The 20,313-nt window shown below is 42.2% G+C and overlaps 1 protein-coding gene across 2 annotated transcripts in view; it reads right to left on the bottom strand.

Moving 5' to 3' along the window:
• Atl3 (atlastin GTPase 3) overlaps positions 1-11,350 on the bottom strand; it is a 41,211-nt gene extending 29,861 nt beyond the window's left edge. Inside the window, exons 1-2 of one of the 2 annotated variants that reach the window (XM_059261651.1) lie at positions 11,155-11,350; positions 10,717-10,824 (exon numbers count right to left, since the gene is read on the bottom strand). In XM_059261651.1, the coding sequence (XP_059117634.1) occupies positions 10,717-10,762 (46 nt within the window). In that variant the 5' untranslated portion in view covers positions 10,763-10,824; positions 11,155-11,350. The remainder of the gene's footprint in view (positions 1-10,716; positions 10,825-11,154) is intronic. The other variant, XM_059261660.1, reaches the window with a different exon arrangement.
• Positions 11,351-20,313: the final 8,963 nt, after the last annotated feature.

The following is a 20,313-nucleotide window of genomic DNA, read 5'->3' on the forward strand; positions in this document are numbered from 1 at the left end:
GAAGAATCTCAGGCCACAAGATAAGTGGTTGTATGGGTCATCTACATGAAATTGTAGAGTTAAGGCAGGCAAAATAGGGCTTGAGCCCAAGCTTTCTCCCTGGAAAAATATCAGTGAGAATGAATTTTCCAAGCAGAATGTGGTTAGGAGTATGGGAAATAGTGAAACATTTTGACTTACAAGATGAAAACTTAGCTTTGAACTGTCAGTCCATAAATGTTTTATTTTATATTTTTGTGTAGCTGGGGGTGGAACATGGGGCTTTGTGCATACTAGACAGGCCTCTGCCACTGAGCTGTATCCCTATACCTTGTAATTTTGATAGCATTTAATGTGGCTGTCTTCATGATAATATTTTTTGGTTTTTCTTTTCATTCTTTTTTTTTTTTTTTTTGGGTTTTTTGGACAGGATTTCTTTGTGTAGCCTTGGTTGTCCTAGAACTAGGTCTCTAGACCAGGCTGGCCTCAAACTCACAGAGATTCACCTGCCTCTGCCTCCCAAGTGCTGGGACTAACGGCTTGTGCCACCATTGCCTGGCTAGTTTTTGGTTTTTCAAGACAGGTTTCTCTGTGTAGCCCTAACTGTCCTAGAACTCACTCTGTAAGCCAGGCTGGTCTTGAACTTTGCGATCTGACTGCCTCTGCCTCCTGAGTGCTGGGATTAAAGGTGTATGCCACTACTTCCTGGCTATGATGTACTTAATATGTAAAAAAGTATAGGAGTGATGTAGTCAAAGGAACAGTCAGAGATAATGATTAGGCTATCTCACCTGCTCTGCTTTCTATAGTATAATTAAAAAATAAATAAAAATAGGCTTTAGCATCAAGACAGAGCAAGGCATGAATTCTGGCATTATCCACTCCAAGTTCTATGAGTGCAGGAAGTTTTGTATTTTGTTCAATGCTATGTCCTCCAAGTTCCCAGAACAATGCCCACAAACAGCAGCCAACAAAAAATTGTGGTATAGCCGGGCAGTGGTGGTGGTGCACACCTTTAATCCCAGCACTCAGGAGGCAGAGCCAGGCAGATCTCTATGAGTTCAAGGCCAGCCTGGTCTATAGAGAGAGATCCAGGACAGGCACCAAAACTACACAGAGAAATCCTGTCTCAAAAAACAAAAACAAAAATTGTGGCATAAACAAAGTATGACTTTGTCTCAGTATAACTCTAGAAAACATATAGCCACTTCAGTCTCCATTTATAAACCTAACCTAGCTGCCAAAAGGAGGAAAACTCAGAAGAACTGTTGATTCAAACCCAAACTAGGCTACAGTATCAGTTCAAAACCAGGATGTTGTCTCAAAAACAAAACAAAACAAAAAAAAGGGCTGGAGAGATGGCTCAGAGGTTAAGAGCACTGGCTGCTCTTCTAGAGGTCCTGAGTTCAATTCCCAGCATCCACATGGTGACTCACAACCATCTATAATGAGATCTGGTGCCCCTTTCTGGCATCCAAACATATGCCCAGGTAGAAGACTGTATACATAATAAATAAATAAAAACTTATTTTAAAAAAAAATCTGCTGGGCAGTGGTGGTGCTCACCTTTAATCCCAGCACTCAAGAGGCAAAGGCAGGTGGATCTCTGTGAGTTCTAGGCCAGCCTAGTCTACAGAGCCCAGGACAGCCAGGGCTACATAGAGAAACCCTGTCTTAAAAAAAAAAAAAAAAAAAAACTAAAGGCTAAAACATAGCACCTGACAATATAAGGTGCTCAATAAACAGTCTTCCTTCCCACATTCCTGTTTCCACTGAGATATGTACATACCATTACTTCATACTTCATTTATTACAATATTGTCATACTATAATTAAGAATTATCAGTTGAAGGATGGTAGCACGTGCCTGCAAATCCCAACACTCAAAAGTCAGAGGCAAGAGAATCAAGCATTTTAGGCCAGCTTTAGAAACATAGGAAGACAAAATGTACACTGGACCACAAATCTTCAAGGAAAAAAAAAGCCTCACAAATAAAAAATCTAGCAACCAGACTGGAAGCTATAACCTAGTAATCCTAGAACTAGGGAGGGTTGAAAGTTTGAGGCAAACTGAGGCTACATAAAGAGAGCCTGTCTCACCCTCCTCTCTCGCAAGGGGTGAAAAAGAAAAGCAACTTAAAACCCCTATTCAAGACACATCCTACCATCCTTTCAGGCCCTTTGGCATCTCCTTGCAGAAGTTCTTTTCTTTCCTCACCTTCAGTGGCTGGATTTGTATCAATGCTCTTCTGTAATCTCTTGTAGTTCTTACTCTCTCAATGAGCTTTTTTGCAGGGACAGAGGGTCTCAAAGTCAGAATGTAACCAAGGCTGACCCCACCTCCCAAGTGCTAGGTGTACAGGCACGACCACTATGGCTAGCCTAATGAGCTCTTTATTTTATAATTTCAACTCTGTGCTCAATTTTCAATTTCTTTCTTTTTCTACCCTGTATTTTGATGATATAACTCGCCTACTCTAACCTACACTGGGGTGACATGTACAAAAGCCTAAGTACAGAGTCACCAGCTGTTCCACTCACACTAGCAAAAGGGATATGTGGAAACACACTGACCTGAAAAGTCAGAAGACAAGTCTTTATTCTAGTTCTGCCACTCAGCCTGTGTGATCCAGCAGGTTTGCCTTCAGACTCCTTTCAAAACTCCGCCGTGATAATTTTACAAGTCTACACTTAGTATTTCAAAATGGTTCTTCTCAATTACTCCATCACTCCCAAGTCCTCTGCATTTTCCCTGCTTTATCTCCCTATATGCAATATACTATCAAGTCTCCCTTCTAGAACTGAAGTTTCTGCTTTAGCAAAGGTTATTTGCAGGTATTTTTATTTGAGCTTTTTGTTTTTACAGGGTCTTGCCCAGGTTCACCTCAAACTCTCAATCTTCCTGCTTCAGCCTGCAGAGTGCTGGAATTACAGGGCTGGGATTAAAGACAAAGGTTGTCACTCTAATGAGGCAATGTGCAAAGAAGAAAAGCCTACCATAACAATAAGGAAGCACTAGAGTTTTGGCCCTGGTTCTGTACTGAGTAAATCATTTCATTTCCACACCTCCATTTGTACTACAAAGTCAGGTAGAAACTATTCGTTTAGCTCTAAAAATCCAACTACTGCTTTTTTGGTAAACACACGTTTGGTTGTTGTTGTTGTTGTTGTTTTGTGTGTGTGTGTGTGTGTGTGTGTGTGTGTGTTTTGAGACATGGTCTCACACTTCAGCTCAAGCTGGCTAAAACTCATGGCAATCCTTCTGCTTAGCCTCCTACATGTTGAGATTACAGGCATGAGCCACAACACCTGGTTTACCTCTCAAGAATCTCAAACTCTTGGTGATTACATTTAATCTTAAGGATAATATCCTCCTCTCCCTTTAAAGAAGCAGTTATTTCCAAAGTACACATCTGCACACTGAGACAATACATAATACTATAGATTATAAGCACTTACACAAATGTGGATAACAGATGTAAGACTTCGAAAATATGCAAAAATCTGGCCTATCTATAGTTATATCCATATCCACAGAAGTAAACTTAAGCCTATACCTGAAGAAAATAGAAACACTGTTATCACTGTTGTCTGACTACTGCTGCAAATTGCTCATGATAACTATCAGTCATCATTTTAGCATGCCAAAAATCTTGAGTAATGAGAAAACAATCTAACAGCTTATGTGGACACTACAACCTTTTTCCTAATTACTTATGAACTATTGACTTATCCTTTACTTTTGACACAATATATCTAATCCACACTAACCAAGAGGTTTAACAGGCCTATTCAAACAATCTCTCTAGTAAACCACATTCCATATATTCTCTGCACTAAAATGACAATCACTCACACTGAATGAAAAATGAAGTTAAATGACTAACAGGTAAAATTATTAGGAAAATTTCTAGACATAAACATTACAGCATTGATTCCTCCTAGAATTACAGGTCTTAAAAACAAAGCCAGGAGTGGTGGTGTTCAACTTTAATCCTAGCACTCAAAAGCCTGGTCTACACAGCAAGTTCCAGGCCACCCCAGGCTGCATAGTAACACCCTGTCTCAAAATGGGGTAGAGGGGGCTGGGAAGCCTGGGAATATAGCTCAGTTTTGTAGCACATGCTTAGGATGAACAAGGCCCCGGATTCAATATTTTGTTAACAAAAAACAATATAGCACTGGGCCTTGTGGCCCACACCTTTGATCCCAGGCAGATCTCTGAGTTTGAAGCCATCCTGCATGGTCTACACACCAAGACAACCAGAGGTACATAATAGAGACCTTGTCTCTTTAAAAAAAAAAAAAAAAAAAAAAAAAATGCTGGACGACGACGACGACGACGACGGCGGCACACGCCTTTAATCCCAGCACTCGGGAGGCAGAGGCAGGCGGATCTCTGTGAGTTCGAGGCCAGCCTGGGCTACAGAGGGAGTTCCAGGAAAGGTGCAAAGCTACACAGAGAAACCCTGTCTCGAAAAACCAAACAAAACAACAACAACAACAAAAAAAAAAACCCAGTACGGCTTGTTTAAAAAGCACAGCATAAGGTTAGCTACTAAAACCTAGTAAGCTCAACTATAAGAACATTACTGGGAGGACTAGGTTCAGAGGTAGAGTGCTTGTCTAACATGCACAGGGCTCTGGATTTGATTCCAAGCACTACAAATACACAGAAGACACACACATACAGCCAGTAAGGTTTCTGATCTGTCTAAGATAGAATATCATGTAGCCCAGGCTGACCTTGAACTTCTGTTCTTCCTGGATCCACTTCCTGAAATTTGGGATCACTGGTCCAGTTTTATGGGATTCTGGGATACAAATCAGGGCTCCATTCATGCTAGATAAGTATTTTACCAACTATGGTACATGCCCAGCCCCATAATGGGTAAGTTTAAGTGGTTCTCAAATATTTAAGAATACCATGGGGGGGGGGGGTCTATGGATAGCATGTGGAGTGAGTAGAAAATTTCTTAATAAAGAAAAATGAAAAAAAAAATACCATCCAAATAGTGATGTATTCAACGAAACTGGTTAATTGAAAGCAGTTACCATTGCTACTTCAAAAATTTTTAATTTAATGAATTAATTAAATAATGTAGATCAAAATTTGGCGACCTTGGCAATATTGACATTAATGGCCATATAACCCTTTGTGGGGAGAAGGGATCTTATGGACTATGTGATATTTAGCAGCATCCCTGGTCTACACCCACCACGTACTAGTGGTATCAATTCAAAAACACCTATAGACATTTTTTAAAGACACATGAACAAAAAAAAAAATCATCTTCTGTTAAGAACCACTGAGGAGCTGGAAAGATGGCTCAGTAGTTTGGATGGACACTTGTTGCTCTTGCAGAAGACACTGGTTTGGTTCCCAGCACCCACACAGTAGCTCACAACTGTCAGTAACTCCATTTCTAGGGTATCCGATGCCTTCTTCAGATCTCTGCAGGCACCAGGCATGCACATGGTGTACATACATACATGCAGGCAAAATCTTAAAAAAAAAATAAAAATAAAAATAAAAAAAGAAACAAATGAAAATAAAAAAAGAACTACTAGGCTAGAACCATCCTCAGTACTCATTCTGAAAAGCACAGGAACCAAAGTTACAGACACATTTTACTGAGCAGACTATATGAGTGAGTCATGGTGGAGTTATGACCTGAGTTTTCCAGTCCTCTTCTGAAATAACGTTCTCTGCTGGGCAAGAGCAACACACAAAAAGGCATACCATCTCCATGCCCTGCCTTTGCTGGCAGTCCTTAAAGTTCCCAACTCACACAGCCAGAGAAAATATCACAAAGAGAAGTCTGCTAAACTTGAAGTTTAAAGCCCTCTCCTAACTCCACAACCACTAGACGCAGTTCTTTCAGTGCTTCTATGTCGCACTTTGGCTTACGGCAGTAAATGTGCCAGCAGGTACACAGAAAAGGTTGTGTGAAAATCCAACTGTACTGGCTGGTTCTATGTGTCAACTTGACACAAGCTAGAGTCATCAGAGAGGAAGGAGCCTCAGTTGAGGAAATGACTCCATGAGATCCAGTTGTAAGACATTTTCTCTATTAGTGATCAGTGTGGGAGGGCCTAACCCATGGTGGGTGGTGCCATCCCTGGGCTGGTAGTCCTGGGTTCTATATAAGCAGGCTGAGCAAGCCATGGGAAGCAAGCCAGTAAGCAGCACCTCTCCATGGCCTCTGCATCAACTCCTGCCTCCTGTTTGAGTTCCTGTCCTGACTTCCTTCAGTAATGAACATCAATGCTGAAGTATAAGCCAAATAAACCCTTTTCTCCCCAACTTGCTTTTTGGTCATAGTGTTTCATCGCAGCAATAGAAACACTAAGACACCAACCAACCAGAATATTTGGGAAATGTGTATATATATATATATATATATATATATATATATATATATATATATATATATATATATATTTTATTTTATTTTATTTTATTTTATTTTATTTTATTTTTCCATAGCTGAGGACCGAACCCAGGGCCTTGTGCTTGCTAGGCAAGCACTCTACCACTGAGCTAAATCCCCAACCCTGGGAAATGTATATTCTAATTAAAGGGTTTAGGAGAAAAATTTTTTTCCCAATTCCTTTTACTATATATAATCTTTGTGCTTCAGTACAAGATGCTAAACAAAACCATTTTGTCTGTTGACACGAAAGTCAATGTTTCATGCGTTTATGACAACCAAGTATGACTAAACAGTATTTATGATTCAGAAACGAGGCAGCCAAGAGGGCTCAGCAAGTAAAGGTGCTTCTTCAAGTCTGCTGACCTGAGTTCCATCACTGGAACCCAGAAGCAGAGAACTGAATGTACAAAGTTGTCTTCTGACCTCCACACACAGGCCTTGGCATAATCAACCACACACAACCATCATGCATGCACATGCAATAATAATAATGATAATCATTTCTAACTAAAAAAAAAAATTCAGGCCGGGCAATGGTGGCTCACACCTTTAATCATAGCCCTTGGGAGGCAAAGGCAGGCGGATCTCTGTGAGTTGAGGTCAGCCTGATCTACAAAGCAAGTTCCAGGACAGCCAGGGCTGTTACACAGAAATCCTATCTCAAAAAAATTTTTATGTGTATGTACGTGTGCTTCCCCAAGTTTATGAGCAAAAGACTCATGCAGGAGCCCAGGGAGACCAGAAGATGGTGACTGAGCTCCTGAAGCAAAATGTACAAACAGTTGTAAAGGTACAGACTGGATGTGGTGCTGGGAGCCAAATGTGTCCTCTGCAAAAGCAGTAATTCCTCTTAACCACGGGGCAATCATCTCTCCAGCCCCAGGGGAAAAAACCAACTTTCTAACAGATAAATTCAATAGTGACTGTACTTGCCTCTTTCCTAAACACAGGAAATCTAACCTGAAGGTTTTAATTAGTCAAATTATAGTTAAATAACCTTTCTTGATTTGTTTTAGTCTGGTTCGGTTTTTTTGTTGTTTTCGTTTGCCTTTTATTTTTCTTTTTGGTTTTTTGAGACAGGGTTTCCCTATGTAACAGCCCTGGCTGTCCTGGAACTCACTTTGTAGTCCAGGCTGGCCTTGAACTCACAGAGAGCCGCCTGCCTCTGCCTCCAGAGTGCTGGGATTAAAGGCATTGGCAAACACCACCCAGCTTATCTTTTGTTTTTGTTTTTTTTTTGTTTTTTTTTTTTGAGAGAGAGGGTCTTACTCTGTAGCTCAGGATGTCCTGAAACTCACTATGCAGTCCAGCGTGGCATCAAGTCCACGGCAATTCTGCCTCACCTCCCAAATATTGGAATTGCAAGTGTGAGCCACCATATCCAGCTTAAAATAAGGCTTTTTTTAGAGAGAAGATGCTAATAACAAGAACATCTTCAATTGGCAATATTTATTTGGCTTAGACTTACCATTTCAGGGTATCCCTGCCCTTACTCCAATCTTTTGCTTACTTGCTATATATGAATAAAGCCTATCACTTAACTTATACTAATTGCTAACAACTGCTTATTTTCTATCAAGTAAAATATTCAAATGTATACAACTACCAACAGGGAAATTTAATTATTTATAAGCATGCAAAATGAAACTAGTGTGGATTTTCTCTTTCACTGTTTCCTGGTCCCTGAATGAATAAAATAATAATCTATGAGTTATGCTTATTGTGATTGGTGATTCAAAAACTGGGAAGGGGAGGCAGATCTCTGTCAGTTCAAGGCCAGCATTATCTACAAAGCACATTCCAAGCCAACTATGGCTACACAGTGAGAGACCCAGGTTTTTTTTGTTTGTCTGTTTTTTAATCTACTCATTTAACCCAAGCATTTGCAGGCTTTAAGTCCCTAGATAATACAGAACCCCAATTCTAAACAACGGGGATTTGTTTTAAATTACATTATTCCTCCCCACTATTTCCCCTAAGCATTAAATATGCTTCTAGACTGTAAGACAGCCACGGAAAATGTTTTAAAATTCAAATTTTAAAATGCAGTTGTTACTTTAACACTTGTCAACCTGAAACACAAGACCATATGGAACTTTTAACAGCATAACTGGTGCAATGGTGCACGTCTGCAATCACATGAAGTAGAAGCAGATCAGAAGTTTAAGGTTGGCCTCAACTGGAGGCCAGCCTAGGCTACATGAGGTCCTGTCTCAAAATAACAGACAAAAGATTAACAGGCATGCTAGTTATTTCTATTATATTTATTTATTTATTTATTTATTTATTTATTTATTTATTTATTTATTTATTTATTTAATGTGTGTTCACATGTACAGTGCACATGTAGAGGTCAAAGAACAACTTGTAGGAATCAGTTCTCTCCTTGCATGAGTGGTGTGGGTCCCACGAATCAAACTCTGGTTGTTAAGCTTGGATGGTTAAAAAAAAAAAAAAAAATGCCTTTACATAATGAGCCATCAGGCTGGCCCATCATGAATAAATTCTAAATCAATTTTCAAACAAGTTCACATCCATCTAAGTTACTCATAGGAACAGGCAAAAATGAACTTCATATTTATGTCATATGATTCTCTATTACTCATTTTAGGATTTTTGTTTGGTTGACTGGGACAAAAACCTGAAACTCAAAATGCTCCTACCTCAACCTCCAGAGTGATAGATCATAGGTATGTACCATCAAGCCCAGCTCCGTTATTTTGTTTTAATTAGTAATTATAATTTTGTTTAGAAAACCAACTCTTTTAATTTTTATTTTTGGAGAGTGGAAGTTTGAGAAAAGGTCTCGTGTAACCCAGGCTGACCTTCAAATTCAATTCACTATGTAGCCAAGCATAATTCTGACTCCATGTTCTGCCTCCACCTCTCAAGGGCTAGGATTACAGGCATGCACCATCATGCCAACTCAAAAAAAAATTTTTTTTTTAAAACCCATTTTGAACAACCGTAGGAACTAGGGTTAAGCTCACAAAAAGTACAAAAATGCAAGGACCTGAGTTCAATCCCTAGTATCACAAAACAAATAGGTCTTATTTACTAAACATGAAGAAAATTATTCTGGCACACAATCACACCTACCTGTTTTTCTTTTTTTTTTTTTTTTTTTGGTTTTTCGAGACAGGGTTTCTCTGTGTAGCTTTGCGCCTGTCCTGGAACTCACTTGGTAGCCCAGGCTGGCCTCGAACTCACAGAGATCCGCCTGCCTCTGCCTCCCGAGTGCTGGGATTAAAGGCGTGCGCCACCACCGCCCGGCCTGTTTTTCTTATTGTTATGACTATCACAGGAGACAGTAAACCACTGCAAATATGTTGGTACTGGCCTAATGCTTAATTATGTGAATTTTTTTTCAATTGAACGTTCCTTCACTCACGTTAAAGCCGCACAGAAACTGACTTTGCACTTTGTATGGATGCTAAATACCTGACACTTCTCCGAAGCAAAAATTCCAACCACGCCGTTTTAGTCCGTTAGTTTTTTCTTCACCTTTCACAAAACATTCCACTTCATATTCAAATTTGAAGACTGAGATTTGCTAAAAGATTCTTCAAACATTGCTATTGACCCCCCTCCCTTTCAGATTTCGCAATTGAAACTTGCAATCATTTCGGGAGCTTACCCATTAAACAAAAATAGTGCCAGGTAAAATGACAGGCGAAATCGCATCCATGAATTTATGGTGGGACTATTTGGTTTTCACTCAGTACTTTTACTACCTCGTGTTATGTCTTCGGAAGAGTCAAAGAACCCAAACTTACTCAAAAACTTGCAAAACAAAACGACCAATTTAGGCTAGTTCTTTTATCTCCTAACATGGAGACAAGCGCGGGTGGAAAACAAACTTTACTAATACTTGTCAGTGCCTCAAGGTCGTTCCGATTAAAATAAAACCTTCCAACTCCAAGGCCGCACCGCAGCATTCCAGCACTTTAAGACTCAACAATAAAGCATCTACCTCCCCGCCGATCCCGGCCCGTTAAGACTGACAGTCTCTAGGCTCGGCTTCCCGGCTCCGGAGCGCGCCGCCGCCCGGCACGCCCTGCCATGCACAGGGCGGAGCTCGACGGGCCAGACCACCGGGCGGCCCGCACGAAGTCGTGGGCTCCCGGCTAAGGACGCTGCCCGCTCCGGGAGCCCCCGGCTCCGAACTCGGAGCGGAGGTACCCCGCGGAGCCGCACGAGGAAGGGCGGCGGCGGGGACGGGTTGTCACCTCGGAGCCAAAGCACTGGGAGGCGGCGTGGGTGACCACGGAGCGGGTACAGGAAAAATTGGACGCCTCACCTGCTCCTCTCGATGCCACCGCTGCGGTTCGCTGAGGGGACAACATGGAGCCTCCGCCTTCAGCAGAAGTAGCAGAGGCGCAGAAGACAGGAGAGGTCTGAGGAGGCCCTAGGGGAGGGAAACAGGCGGGGCCTGGACTCCGGGTGAAACCGGGGAGGAGGAGCGCGCGGAGCGAGAGCCTACAGCTTGTGGGAAAGCCCGACCGACGGCGCAGGGCGTGGCGAGGGCGGGAAAGCGCACGCGGGCGAGTCCCGCCACCGTTCGGTGCGCGTGCGCCGGGGCGTGGATCACGACGCGGTACTTAGGATAGCGTACTGGAATCTCGGGCCCGTCGGGAATTGTAGTCCGGCGCTCTCTGGGCCCCGCACCCGAGTCTTCTCCCTCATCCGGAGCGAAGAGGAAACGGAGGAGGGGGTGGGGCCGAGTGAGTCGTCTTACCGCTGAACTACAACTCCCAGCAGGCCTTGTAAACGGTGGGGGGAGAATGAGGAGGACTCTCAGGAGACCCTGCTAAGGCGGAGACCAGGGCCGGGATTTGGCTACCCGGTTCCCGCCGGGAGCCCCCACCCGGCCCGTCTGGTGGGCTTTGGTGTTCCTCGCTGTCTAGGTGGTGGGCTGCAAGAAGGCCACAACCTGGGATGACGTGACGCTTTAGTGATTTTGACTTCACAAGGACAGACCATCGTGACTTCATTACTACCAGTATCATCACCCCCAATTCCTGTCCTCGACTAAGTCTTAAGGGAATCATCACCAATAGTTAAGTAAGACCTTACTAAGTTAGGCTCCGTGTGGCACACTAGTAATCTCAGTACTCAGGAGACCCGGGGAGGACGATCAGGTACCTGCCTGTCAAAAAAAACAAACCAAAAACACAAAAACCATTAGTGTGACCTTTGCTAGAGTTTCTCTGTTCTAAGCCATGAGCCACCTTTAGGCGTATAGGACCTTGTTTCAAAGTTGCTTCTTTTTTTTTTTTAGTTTTTCGAGACAGGGTTTCTCTGTGTAGTTTTGGTGCCTGGATCTCACTCTGTAGACCAGGCTGGCCTTGAGCTCACAGAGATTCGCCTGGCTCTTGCCCCCTCCCTCCCCCCTCCGGGGTGCTGGGATTAAAACCGTGTGTGCGCCACCACCGCCCGGCTCAAAGGTGCTTTACAGAACGAAGTTGTTGGAAAATGCTTTTATTCATACTTGACACATGATTGTGAAAATACGATTTGCCTCAAACTGAAGAATACTGTTTTCTGAGTTCTAACGAATCCTAACAAATGGAGGTAGCTGTCCATCTTCTCCCCAGTCACCACCACCTGTCCTCACCGTTCTCGTTCGTTCAGCAAATGTTTCGACTTTCTTCCTTCTGCCTAGAACTTCCCCTCCAACTACCTCTAGACCCTGCCAAGCCATTCGGCTGTCTTTACTTCCTAAGTGATTAAGCCAGAGGTGATGAAGTAAAGACAATTCTACCTTAGCCTACCTAAAGAAGTCCTATTTACACTTCTTCAGCCCTGCCCGTTTCTGATCCCCCACATACCCCAAACTCTCAAGACTGTTGGGATACTCTCTTCCAGCTTCTAGATTGAAACCTAGATTAGATCCTTTTTTTTTTTTTTTTTTTTTTTTTTTTTTTTTTTTTGGTTTTTCGAGACAGGGTTTCTCTGTGTAGCTTTGCGCCTCTCCTGGAACTCACTTGGTAGCCCAGGCTGGCCTCGAACTCACAGAGATCCGCCTGGCTCTGCCTCCCGAGTGCTGGGATTAAAGGCGTGCGCCACCACCGCCCGGCTTAGATGAGATCTTCTAGGCTGTCATGTAGTTGTTTCTTCTAAGATGGACATGACCATTGCTGTCTTGAATCAGCAGCTGTGTTCATTCACAGGAAACTTTCATTGAACCAGGCCTATTAATGTCCTCTCATGAGGGGAGGTACATATTCAGGAGCTGTCATGAGTTCCTCAGAGACCCCACTGCTCCCAAGGTTGGATACAAGGTGGAAAATTGACCAGAAAGAGGGACTCTTCCATTACTGTAGTTCCCATAAGTGGCCCAAGGAACTCCACAATGGTGCAGATCTTTGTGAGTCATCCATGCTGAAGGAGAGACTCTTAATTTGTATAGTTGCCCATAAATTGCCCGAGGAACTTTGTGGTGATGTAACCGCCTTTGAGTCACCCATGCACCTATAAGTAGCCCCAATAAACTCAATGTTCACCAAGCTGGACTTGGATAGAATTCTTTCCTTGGTCTGTCAGTGCCCCTCCCCCCAGGATGAATAGGCCTTTGTTTCTATCTCCCAAGAAAAGCACATAGCACAGGCCAACCTGAACCAGCAAGAAACTAAAAGCAAACATCAGTAGAAGAGTTTAATTCAGAAGACAGGGCCTCCAGGACATGACACAAATCCATTATGTTACATGTTCAAACAGAAGAGCCAAAGGTCAATGACTTGTCACTATTAAAAACATTATTGTGAAAGAATTTAAAATCACCATATATCCTATCATTCTCCAATTCCCTTTGCTAAACTATAGTTTTCTTTTAATGATTTTATGGTGTATGTGTGTGTGAATATAGGCACACATATGCCACAGTGCACATAGAAGTCAGAAGATAACTTTTCAGAAGTTGATTCTCTACCTTTTTAAGATTTATTTTTAATTATTATATGCCTGTATGTACACATGAGTATGAGTGGCCATGGAGGCCAGAGGTATTGCTCCTTGGAGCTGGAGTTATAGGTGTTTGTAAGCCACCCAATATGGTGTTCTGGAAACCAAACTTGGGTCCTGTACAAGAGCAAGCGCTCTTAACTGCTGAGCCATCTTTCCAGCCTCTCCACCTTGTTTTTGAGACACTCACTGACTCTGAAAGCTTCCAGAAAACTGCCCTGTCTCTAACTCCCTCTTGCTATAGGAATGCTAAGAAAGCCACTATATCTTTTGTTTTGTTTTGTTTTGTTTTGTTTTGTTTTGTTTTGTTTTTCGAGGCAGGATTTCTCTGTGTAACTTTGGAGCCTGTCCTGGATCTTGCTCTATAGACCAGGCTGGCCTTGAACTCACAGAGATTCTTCTGCCTCTGCTTCCCAAGTACTGGGATTAAAGGCATGTGCCACCACCTGGCTGGCTATCTTTTTTTTTTTTTTTTAAATGTGGGTGTGGGGATCAAACTTGGGTTGTCAGGCACACAGAGTAAGTGCCTTTAACTGCCGAGCCATCTTGCTGGCTCCTGCACTACATTTCTCCCAGTGCCTTCTTACTATCAGATTTGAGTTTTACATTTTTTTGTATTTATTTATTTTTTGGTTTTTTGGAAGAGAGTTTCTCTGTGTAGCCCTGGCTGTCCTGGAAAACCACCATCAAATATGCATTCCCTTGGTAGAGGTTGGTTACTAAGCTGTGACTTAGAATCCTGAAATCTACTGTTTTTACCATGTTGTTTCAAAAGTCAAAACCTTCTTCCAAATGTGAGGAAAACTGATGTACTCTTATTGGCCTCAATGTCATATGTGGGCAGATCTAAAGCTAGCACTTGCTGTTCACTGCCCAACAGATTGGAATTAAGTGCATTTTCATTGGAAGCTGTTAAAAACAGGGTATCACGTTCCATAGCAGAATTAGGTATGTAATATTAAAAGAAGCAGAAAGTTCGTGAGCAGTTAGTGTAATGTATACCCTACCCTCTTCATTCATTAATACAACCGTTTCATTTTCTACTTACTGCCTGTTTAAGGCACTGATGCTGCTGTGGAATAATCCTTTTGTACACTGTAAAGATTTGTTGCTATCTATTTGTAATAGCCAGAACCTGGAAACAACCTAGATGCCCGTCAACTGAAGAATGGGTTAAGAAAATGTGGCACATATACACAATGGAATACTACTCAGCAGAGAAAAACAATGAAAGCATGAAATTTGCAGGCAAATGGATGGAACTAAAAAAAAAATCATCCTGAGTGAGGTAACCCAAACCCAGAAGGACAAACATGGTATGTACTCACTCATAAGTGGATTCTAGATATAAAATAAAGAACAATCAGACTACAACCCACCCTCCTAAAAAAAAGATTTGTTGCTATGATTGGTTTGATAAAGAAGCTCACTGGCCAATAGCTGAACAGGATAAAGTTAGGCAGGAAAGCCAAATTGAGAATGCTGGGAAAGAGAAGGGCTGAGTCAGGAGTTGCCAGCCAGACACAGAGGAGCAGGAGATGAACATGCCATGCTAATAAAGGTACTGCCACATGGCAGAGCATAAATAAGGAATATAGGAAAATAGGGAATAAGTCTGAGCTATTGACCAAGCATTTACAATTAATGTAAGTCTCTGTGTGGTAATTTGGAAGCAGCTCCCAGGACAGGAAAACTCCAAATACAAGGATGCGGTGGCTATTTTGTTCAAAACAAACAAAATTTTCCATTTGGAATTTACATTATAACAGGAAGACCAAAAATGAAACATCGAGGGCCTAGTGGTATAGGCCTTTAATCCCAGTATGTGGGAGGCAGAAACAGGTGAATCTATGTGAGTTCAAGGCCAGCCTTGTCTACATATCAAGTTCCAGCCAGAATTGCATAGACAAAACAAAACGAAAACACACAGCTGAAGTTCAAACTACCAAACTGATTCCCATTGCTGCCTGCCTTTAGAACTGAGTCACCTGATATGACTGAAAGTTGACCTTTCCTTGTGGTTTTCTAGAAGAAGGTGACAGGGGATATATAGACATTTTTGAGTGGTTAAGGCCATTGGATCTGGGGCCAGAATGACTGGCATTAAATTTTAGCACTAATGCTCACTAGCTGTGCAAACTCAGGTGACTTAATCTCTGACTCTGTTTCATCAGCTACAAACTAATTCTAATACCCACAAAGTTTTAGAGTAAATGAGATGTGTTTGTCCCTGATGACTGCTATATGGTTAGTCTGGAACTGGTGATTATATTCATTCTGGAAAAGCCAAACAAAGTCATAAATACTCAAGGCACTTATGAAGCATAAAAATAGCAAAATTGTTATCCAAAATGACATCTACTATGACTCAAGATTCCAAAGCTTTCCCAAAATAGGACATTTGTTATGTTTCAAGCACAGTGAGAGGTAGTAATGCTGCATAAGACACATTCCTGTCTTCCACAGACTCATGGACTTGTGAGGTTAAATGGCTAAGCATCATTCCCTGTTGATGGTACAGCGACACCATTTGGCCTCTTACACCTACTTACAGGACGAATGGCTAAGCAACTTCAAAAGGATAGAATACTACCTGCCTGGAAATTATTTAAATACCCCCTGGATTTGGGGTGGAGCTTGGTGGTAAAACACTTGCCTAGCATGCTCAAAGCCCTAGTTTGGATCAATCAACACAAAAATAAAATGCCTACCTGGGCTCAAGAGATAGCTTAGTGGTAGAGCACATGTTTAACATGTAGAAGGTCCTGAGTTTGATTCCCAACTATCACAAAATAAGATAGCTATTGGCATCTTAATTTTCTTGTTTATAAAGTAGAGTGATGAGTGTTGGGCATGGTTGTAGGCACAAGTTTCTGTCCTGCCAGCAGCTCCCAAATAAACACACTGAGGCTTATATTAATTTTTTTTGAGTTTTGTTTTTTGTTTTGTTTTTTCAAGACAGGGTTTCTCTGTGTGGTTTTGGTGCCTGTCCTGGATCTCTCTCTATAGACCAGGCTGGCCTCGAACTCAGAGATCTGGCTGGTTCTGCCTCCCGAGTGCTGGGATCAAAGGAGTGCACCACCACCGCCCTGAGGCTTATATTAATTATAAATGCTCGGCCAATAGTTCAGGCTTGTTACTAACTAGCTCTTACAACTAAACCCATTTCTATTAATCTATGTGCTGCCCTGAGGCTCATGACTTTTACCTCTATCTCATTTTGTGTGTCTGACTCCAACTGCATCTGCTGGCGACTCCTCTGACTCCACCCTTCCTCATCTATCATTCTCAATTTGGCTTTCCTGCCTAACTTTATCCTGTTCAGCTATTGGCTTGTTTATTAAATCAATCATAGTGACATATATTCACACAGTGTGCAGAAGGATTATTGTACAGCACATGGTGGCATATGCCTTTAATCCCAGAACTCAGGAGGCAGAGGCAGGTGGATCTCTGAGCTCCAGGAGACAATGAGGACTTCAGAATGAGACCCTGTCTCAAAAACTAAATAAATAGGGTGATGATTTGGTTACAATAGTCAACTCCACTTCATGGTGTGTTATAAAGCTGAATTAGTCCTAGTAACAAAAAGAAAAAGAAAAAGCCTGAAGTCCCAAATACTGAGGAAGCTAAAGCAAGAAGGTGATTTGAGGCCAGTCAACAGAGAGATTTCATCTCTTTAAAAAGGAGGGGTGTGGCTCAGCTGGCAAAAGCATTTGCTTAGAAAGTCTGATGACCTGAGTTCAAATGAAACCCAGGGACCCACAGAAAAAAGTTGCATTTGGCCGGGCGGTGGTGACACACACCTTTAATCCCAGCACTCGGGAGGCAGAGCCAGGCGGATCTCTGTGAGTTCAAGGCCAGCCTGGGCTACCAAGTGAGTCCCAGGAAAGGCACAAAGCTACACAGAGAAACCCTGTCTCGAAAAACAAAACAAAAAAAAAAAAGTTGCATTTGGTAATCCCAGCACTCCTATGGGTTTGGGTTGATGGGAGAGATAGGAGAAGCTCACAGAACTACTGGCTAGGAGTAGCTGGTAGCTGGCAAAGTGTCAGGCATGTTAAGTGTGATCCTACCTCAGCCGGGCAGTGGTGGCACACACCTTTAATTCCAGCACTCGGGAGGCAAAGGCAGTCAGATCTCTGTGAGTTCAAGGCCAGCCTAGTCTACAGAGCTTATTCCAGGACAGTCAGGGCTATACAGAGAAACTCTTTATCAGTTCGAGGCCAGCCTGGGCTACAGAGTGAGTTCCAGGAAAGGCCCAAAGCTACACAGAGAAACCCTGTCTCAGGAAAAAAAAAAAAAAAAAAAAAAGAGGAAGAAAGAAAGAAAAAAGAAAGGAGGATATGGGCCAGCTGTGGTGGTTCATGCTTATAATTTTACTGAGGAAGAGGAAGGAGGGTCTCTGACTTGGGGGCCAGCCTGGTCTACGAAGTGAGTTCCAGGACTGTCTAGGCTATGTAGAAAGATCCTATGTCAAACAACAAAAAGTGGGTGTGCAAGGCAGAAGAGAAGGCTCAATGGGTAAGAGCATTTACAGCTCTTCTAGAAGCCCCAAGTTTGGTTTCCAGCACCACTCAGGTAACTCCAGCTCCACAGGATACAATGCCTCTGGCCTATGAGGACACTTGCACTCATGTGCACATACCTCTCCTCACACACACATATATATAATCAAAGATAAGAAAAGGACTTTCAAAGCTGGATGTGGTGGTGAATATCGTTAATCTCAGCACTTGGGAGGCAGAGGCAGGCTGATGTGTGAATTTGAGGCCAGTTTGGTCTACATAATGATTCCAGGACAGTCAAAGCTATATAGTGAGACCCTGTCTTGAGAAAATAAAATAATGATAATAATAATAATTTTTTGTGTAGCTTTGGAGCCTTTCCTAGAATTCACTCTGTACCCCAGGCTGGCCTGGGCTTTTTTAAAAAGGTAGATGTAGGTATAGATTTGCCACACTTATTGTTGTTTATAGAAGATTTTAACCAGCCGGGCAATGGTGGTGCATACCTTTCATCCCAGCACTGGGGAGGCAGAGGCAGGGGAATCTCTGTGAGTTCGAGGTCAGCCTCGTCTACAGAGTGAGTTCCAGGACAGCCAGGACTGTTTCACTGAGAAACCCTGTCTCAGGGGAAAGCAAAATAAAAGATGATGATTTTAACCAAGGTTACCTCTCTATGTGTAACAATGTGGAGGAGGTTAGAAACAAAAGAAACTACAATATAGTCATATGCCACATAATGACATTTTGGTCAATGACCGAAAAACTATCATTTAGTGATGTGGGCATTGTGGTGCATATCCTCTCACTCATGTGATTATGCTAATGCTGAGCAAACCTACTGGACTGTCAGTCACGTGAAGAATTTGTACATCCAAGTGTATATCGCTAATAATGCCTGGACATGGCAAGTACCATGTCTATCAGTGAATGAATGGATAAGGGAAATGTGGTATATATGCACAATAAAATACAATTCTGGAATAAAAAAAGGAAATCCTGTGATTTGCAGCAACATTCAGGAACTGACAGTCATTATGTTGAGTAAAATAAAAGTCACAGAAAAAACAAATACCACATGTTCATTTAAAATTTTTTTTATTAGTCTACAGGGATGGCTCAGTGGTTAAGAAAGAGCACATTCACTCTTGCAGGGGACCCACATTCAATTCTCAGCACACACATGGCAGCTCAAAACCACTCACTATTCCATTTTCAGGGGACGCAATGCCATCCTCTGGCCCCTACAGGCATGCATGTGATATTACACATGAACTCACAAAAGTGCACACATACACATGAAAATATATTTTTTAAAGTCTCTGAGCTGGGCAAGATGGTGTGTGCCTGTAATTCTACCACTTGGGAGTTGGAGAGGGGCAGCAGGATGGAACACTCAAGCCCAGCCTGAGTTTCATAGCAAGGCCCTATCTCATAACAAAGCTGAGACGTGGCTCAGTGGTAGTTTGCCCTGCATTTGTGTTGCCCTGGGTTCAATGCCCACTATAACAATAATAAGAGTGATAGTAAGGACAGGTGTGATAGCACGCAACTTTAATTCCAACACTCAAAAGGCAGAAACAACTGGATCTCTTTGAGTTCAAGGCCAATTTTGTATATATATAGTGAGGTCCAGGCCAGCCAAGGCCATACAGTGAGACCCGCCTTCAAAATGATAATTTCTGCCAGGCAGTGGTGGTATACACCTTTATTCCCAGTTCTTGGGATCTCTATGAGTTCGAGGCCAGCATTGTCTATAGAGAGAGTTCTACAGAAAGAGTTCCAGGCCAGCCAAGGCTACATAGAGAAACTTGTCTCGAAAAAAGCATGTGTGTGTGTGTGTGTGTGTGTGTAATAATAACAACAACAATAATAATATAATAATAATAATTTCTTCTGAGTCATTCCCCACCTAAAAACTTTTTACTGAATTCCTGCTAACCCTAAGATAAGGCCTCAAGTCCCCTTCCTATCCTTCTACTTTAACCTCCAGAATGCTGGGATAACAGGTATTGTCACCACACCTGGTATCTTAGGACATAAAACTATCCAGCACAATTGACCCCTTGTCAACCTGACACATAAACAAATCACTACAAAGTCACAACCTTTCTTTTCTTGTTCATCCCCAAGATCACACATTAATATAAACATCACAGTATAAAACATTTTACTAACTTAAAAAGTCCCACAGCCTTACAAATCCAAACACTTTAAAAATTCAGTCTTTTAAAAGAATATACAACTTCTTTTAAAATCCAAATTCTCTGTAAAACTCCAAAATTTCCTTTTTTAAAAATGTAAAGTCTTGGGGTTGGGGATTTAGCTCAGTGGTAGAGTGCTTGCCTAGCAAGCACAAGGCCCTGGGTTTGGCCCTCAGCTTCAGAAAAAGAAAAGAAAAAAGAAAAAAGTAAAGTCTTTCAACTGTG

This window comes from Peromyscus eremicus, chromosome 1, assembly GCF_949786415.1.
Source record: "Peromyscus eremicus chromosome 1, PerEre_H2_v1, whole genome shotgun sequence".
Taxonomy (NCBI): Eukaryota; Metazoa; Chordata; class Mammalia; order Rodentia; family Cricetidae; genus Peromyscus; species Peromyscus eremicus.